The sequence below is a fragment of the Thermobia domestica genome, chromosome 3 (genome assembly GCF_964235325.1).
Source record: "Thermobia domestica chromosome 3, izTheDome1.hap1.1, whole genome shotgun sequence".
Taxonomy (NCBI): domain Eukaryota; kingdom Metazoa; phylum Arthropoda; class Insecta; order Zygentoma; family Lepismatidae; genus Thermobia; species Thermobia domestica.
In genome coordinates this window covers 125,673,899-125,679,898 of record NC_137456.1, presented here as the reverse complement: position 1 = coordinate 125,679,898, position 6,000 = coordinate 125,673,899, and the positions used below count along the sequence as shown (strand labels likewise).

The 6,000-nt window shown below is 33.9% G+C and overlaps 1 protein-coding gene across 2 annotated transcripts in view; it reads left to right on the top strand.

Moving 5' to 3' along the window:
• Positions 1-755: 755 nt before the first annotated feature.
• Syx13 (syntaxin 13) overlaps positions 756-6,000 on the top strand; it is a 45,867-nt gene continuing 40,622 nt past the window's right edge. Inside the window, exons 1-3 of one of the 2 annotated variants that reach the window (XM_081751638.1) lie at positions 756-992; positions 1,685-1,917; positions 4,553-4,718. In XM_081751638.1, coding sequence (XP_081607764.1) covers positions 1,697-1,917; positions 4,553-4,718 — 387 coding nt within the window. In that variant the 5' untranslated portion in view covers positions 756-992; positions 1,685-1,696. Of the gene's footprint in view, positions 1,047-1,684; positions 1,918-4,552; positions 4,719-6,000 lie in introns of both variants that reach the window. The other variant, XM_081751639.1, reaches the window with a different exon arrangement.

The following is a 6,000-nucleotide window of genomic DNA, read 5'->3' as shown; positions in this document are numbered from 1 at the left end:
AATTCCTAACACATTTATGAATCACAATTTCCTCATTTCACTTAGAAGATGTATCGCCTAAGTATATCGGATAATATTCTCTATAATTACTATCACAGTACAATAATTTTATACTGTACTCAGGCAATACCGTCTCACTTTCAAAGCATATACAAGCAGGAATTTTAGTATTAAAATAGCACTTCAATTAGGAAAAGGCAGTTAATCTCAGGTAACACTCAAAAGCCTTACCCGAACGCGGTATCTTCACAATATCATTCAAATATCGCACTGATTTATAACTTGGAACCCCTTTTCACAATAGGTTTCTTCCACTTTAGTTAGGCCTCACACGCTAATAGAACACTAAATTTTCATAATAAATACAATACAAAATAAGAAGAACAATATGGATATTACTAGAAATTAAGTTTACATAATGTAACAGAACACTTTCGGACATTATACATATAAAAGGCACAATGTAAACTATAAATTTTGAGAAACTATATCTATACATCATACTTACGGGCCGACAGTTATTGTTCTGGTAGTGTTTCGTAATCGACCAACTTCGGTAAAGTTCGTCCTTCAAATGAAGTCAAATAAAAAAAAGATTTCACGAATTCTGAAACTATGTAATAAAACTTGGGGGCAAACTTCCTACAAAATTAATAATTTATTAAAGTTTAAACTTTTAACGCTATCAACTATATTTATCAGTATCGAAAATCATTTCGGAAAGGAGAGTAACATACAGATATTTGAGTACTTAGTAATTTCCGTCATATGATTGATGTAGAAGTACTTTTTTTTCTCTGAATGGGTAGTGGCTGCAGATAGAAGTAGCAGGGTAGTTTATAGTATATTTCAAGGTTCTTTGCTAGCAGATCACTTGTTCTATAATCAAATCAGCAAAATTGTAACTATTATCGTATCTAAATAAATATATTATGAATGTCAGTTGATTTCATAATAGGAACAAGGTCATCCAACCGGAAGCATCTTTCAAGGTAAGTGAATCTCTGGAGGAGGATTTGTGGTTAGTGTATTCAACGGTTAAACTCGTAAGTATATTATCATAATAATTTACTTCAACTCTCAAATAATTATATACTAATTAAAAGATACATAGTATTTATATAATTTAAATTTTTGCTTAATATTATTTTTGTAAAGTTTTAACATGATGATGCAGTGGGTGTATTTAATGACTTCATGTCAAGTGACATTGACGTTCATGCACGCTTGTTTTTGTTTAAATAAAGTTGGAACAAAGAAATTACACAATTGAGCATTGATTTGGTAAAAATTCGCTGAATTTTTGTAACTTGAGCGTTGTAAGAGAAAATCGTAAGAAAAGAATTAAGGCAAAATAGACAGACGCTGACGTTTTATTATAGATTCATATTTTGTTAGGGTAAAAAAAATAATAAATAGTAATGAAGCCATTTGACCGCCCTACAATTAATAGTTGAGGATTAGGTACCAAAATTGTTCATAACTATAAATATCATATGATAAATAAATGATTACTAATACATAGAAGTTCACTAATTACAGTAAAAGTGTTAGTACAAGGGAGTATTGTAGGAAGCCTGTTGTGTATGTAAATGTAAAGTGATTTGTCCTTAATAGTACTGGCATGTGAATGCACAATAATATGTTTTAGAATATATAAATTTATAGTATTTTCCTTTTCTAGGTATAATTCATCATGTCGCAAGGTTTTGCACATTCACAGAAAACTTACGGAGCCACAAGCAATGTGCCAAATGTCGGATTTGCTGGTTCACAGTTCAGCCCCACCGAATTCTATAACTTATGTGAAAATATCACCACTAACGTATATACAATCAACACTAGTTGGAAAAATTTGGAAACTGCATTAAGAACTATAGGTTCAGATAGAGATAACCAAGGCTTACGTGACAAAGTGTAAGTTTTTCTTCTAAAATTTTAGATTACCAACATCCTGAATATGTGTACGATTTTCTTTCATTCTAAAATTGTTTTGACTTAATGTTCTAGGAACTAAATTTATGGAAAACTGCGTTGTGGTACATTTTATGTGAAGTCTTGATTAATACATAGGAATCATTCCTCTATCGTTTGTGTTATAACACATACATTATGTTGACATATGTTACAGGTATGTCAGAAGCAAAATAAGTATATATTTTCTATGGCAAAGAAGTTGCTTGCAAAAGTTACACTGCTTTATTATTATTATTATTATTATTATTATTATTATTATTATTATTATTATTATTATTATTGATTTGATTTTTTAAAGGACTTAAACAATTGGGTGAATTTCATTTTTTGTTTACATTGGCGAAAACAAGATGCAAGTTACTGAACCGGTAACCGAAGTTACTGGCAAAAGAAAATCTAGGGTGAAAAGGATTTGATTGTACATTACACAGCTATATTTTAAAATATTTTGAATATCTTCTAGAAGTCCTTATTTTCTTATCCATAGTTAAAATATCTAGCTATTGTTACATTTCTTGCGTGCTTCATTATATTTGATGTTGTTATATTTATATGTTTTCAAAATAAAAATAATACTCAGACATAGGATTCTCTAAAACCCAAAGGGATGTTACAAGTGCAGGGCAAAATCCGAACAAAATTTTTGCGAAATTGATAAAAAGCAAAATCCTGGTGGATTCTCTTCGTACACGATTAAAGAAATATAAATAAAGCATAATTTTTATTTAGGTTCCTACCTTTGCCAGTAACATCACAGTTACCGTCATAATTTAATGAACGGTCATAAAACAGTATATTGTGTCTTTTAAATGCATTACATAGTTGCTTTCACAATTTAATGTGCGTCAATCACATCTCAGGTGTGTTTCAGTCGAAACGTATGCAACGAGATGTGCTCTTTTAAGAAAGTTACGTACACTTAATAATTAGCAACTCATTTAAATAGCGGGGCCGCGGTGGCTCAGTGGTAGAGCGTTCACCTCTGGTGCTTGGGGTCCCGGGTTCGATCCCAGCCCCCGCCAAGTGAACTTTGTGGTGGACAAACACCGTGTGCGTGGTTTTTCTCGAGGTTCTCCCGTTTCCTCCCACTTTCTTCATTCCACCATTTCATTCAACACTCATCATCGTCGTCTTCTTTAGCCTGACCGGCATAACCGTGGGACGTAAAACTCAAAGATTTCATTTTTTTTCATTTAAATAGCGTTCCTTTCTTCGTGTTTATATATTTCAAGTGCTTCCCGAGGGCCTTTTGTTGAAGGCTTAAGCTCAAAACTTTCTTCTAGGCAGGTCTTCACATAGTTTTTGTGACTACAGTGATGTTTGTGTATATATACATTTTTTCAATATAGTATAATTTGGTTAGTGCACTAAGAACTAAGTCAAACTTACTATTATTAAAGAATCTTATCGTATAATCTTTTACGTGTCGTATTATTATGTTTTCCAACATGATAGATGCTTAAATTCTGTATGTACAATATTGCCAAATTAGGTTTATTATCGATTAGACTCGTGCACAAGTTCTGAATTCTTGTTTGAATCCTTGCCGATTTTCTTCTTTTCTCACCTTTAATTGGCTGCTGTCGTGCAACGAAAGAGCCCCGTTACATAAATCTTTCCGAAGTAATTACCAAGATTACTAGTTCTAATGGTGTGTTGTGCATTACGTTGTCTCAGGCTAACTGCTGAATTTTCCTAAACACGAGATCATTCTACTACGCGCACTACTTCGTCTTCCTGATGTTAACTTCTTAAATTCATTTCCAGAATTTTTCTCCTCACAGACTGCCAAAATAGTATAAATATCCCCTCCATATCTATACTTGGTTCCGAAACATTTTTGACACTTAACCATCACCAGAAAGAAAGAAGCAGATGTCCGTGTTAGACGTTTTCCCAAAGTTTATTCCATCGCACAGTGGTATAATTTAGTTCTGCCTTTGTGTACGTTGTTAAAATTGATTCATAACTTTTATTTATTATTAAATACATGCTATAAGGAATTAAATTTCGGGTTAGCTATTAGTTGGATGCTGCTTTGTAGCTGCATGCGCCTGAATTCGATTCGCAATGAAGCACATTTTTTTCTGTATTGACCCAGTATCGTGAGACAGTTAGAGACCTGCCTGAATTAAAATTTAGCTGAATGTGTAAGAAATTCAGGAATATTGACACAGTCTCTTAATTGACCTAGGGGCCGCGGAGGCTCAGTAGTAGAGCGTTCACCTCTGATGCATGGTGTCGCTGGTTCGATCTTAGCTCGCGGCAAGTGACCTTTGTAGTAGACAAACTGCGCGTGGGTTTTCTCGGGGTTCTCCCGTTTCCTCCCACTTTCTTCATTCCACCATTTCCCTCATTTTTCCTCATCACCGTCTCCTGTAGCCTAGCAGGCATATCAGTGGGACGAAAAACTTACATTTCATTTTCTCTTAATTGACCTGCTTAGTTAAGCGTTGGTTATCTGGCCGGCTATATATAGATCTTCGTGAGCTTCATTGCCAGAGTATTTTGTTTTAGTATATCAGCAGTTAATTTTAGAGAATTTGTTCTCATGTGCGTTTCCTTTATCTTTCAGTCACGTAACGCAAATGAGTACGAATCAGATCATATCTCAAACAACGAAGGATCTTCATAGGCTAACAGTAGTGGTCAAAAGAGGAGATAAACAACAGAAGTTACAAGTAGAGAGGTTAACCAATGATTTTAAGGAGGCAGTTCAGTGTTATAGTAAACTACAAAAGGTAAGTTAGGTGTAATATCATTACTCTTGATATGCTGGAGAAAACACAGTTCAGCGTTTACTTTTTTAAGTTTTTGTAATATTGCATATGTTTTTCCTTCATTGGCTAAAGGAAACTGTCAGATAAAAGGATTGATGTTGATTGATCAAATGTTGGATGGTGACAGAATGAAAGGAAATGAATGTTTCTAGCGAAAATTTTTGAGAATGATGTGTTCACTGAGAGTATATCGGGGTGGCAATGGAAAATGAAGTTCTAGTTTTACGTTCTACAGTGTGCGCTTTAGGCTAAAGAAAATGGACTATTAATGAAAGTGGGAGCCCCTTTCTCCCGCCGCCCGTAATAGTAGGAATGATTCTGAAATCTGATAGACATACCACATAGTAAAAATCAGAGTTTTCTCTGAAAACCTTGTAATTGGCACTTAAAGAATATACTTGTTTGTATAAGGGATTTTTTTTTTTTTTTTTTTTTTTTGCAATAAAGGAAAACACCATTACACCCTTACCTCCCCCTCCCTCTTATTTAGACCTATGTTTCTTTCAACTGAAAATTATAACAGAGCCGAATAACGTAGACATTGAAAGAGAATTGTAAAAAACAATAACCTATTTAAACCACTTGGGCTTCAAGGGGATTACCATTGAGTAACTATATAGTTATTACGTTAACGGATGGAGGAAACAACCGAGTTTTAATACACCGAATCGTCCATAGGTGCGAATTCAATGATACACAAAGCGTGCGCATATATATATATATATATATATATATATATATATATATATATATATATATATGGTGTTAAAAAATGGCGTCCACAGACTACAGAAAGTCAAAATAAAGCAAAAAATAAATATAATTGTATATCTTTCTGGTCTTCGTCTATAAACACGAATTTCATTATGTGACAACGTCCATTAAATAGTTGCATCGATTCTTTCCAGATACCAGTTAAAGTCGGTACACGTTGACACTAGCATCACTTAGTAGCGTAACAATCGATGTAACTGCTTGATGGATTCGGAGAGCAATGCTAATGGTTGTAAATTAATATACGACGTAGTCACACAGTAAGCTTTTGATTCCCTGTAAGGAGGCCCCGGGAGGTATACCAGTATATATTTTCGCGTGGAAAGCACAGTTACTCTGTGATATTACTACAATACCTAAGGCCTTTGGTTGGATTCCAGTCCCAGAGTTTGTGATGAATCAGTCCGTGTATAAATTTTCTCGCGTTTTCTTGTTCCCTCCCATTTTCTTACCTTATCAATACTTGCAG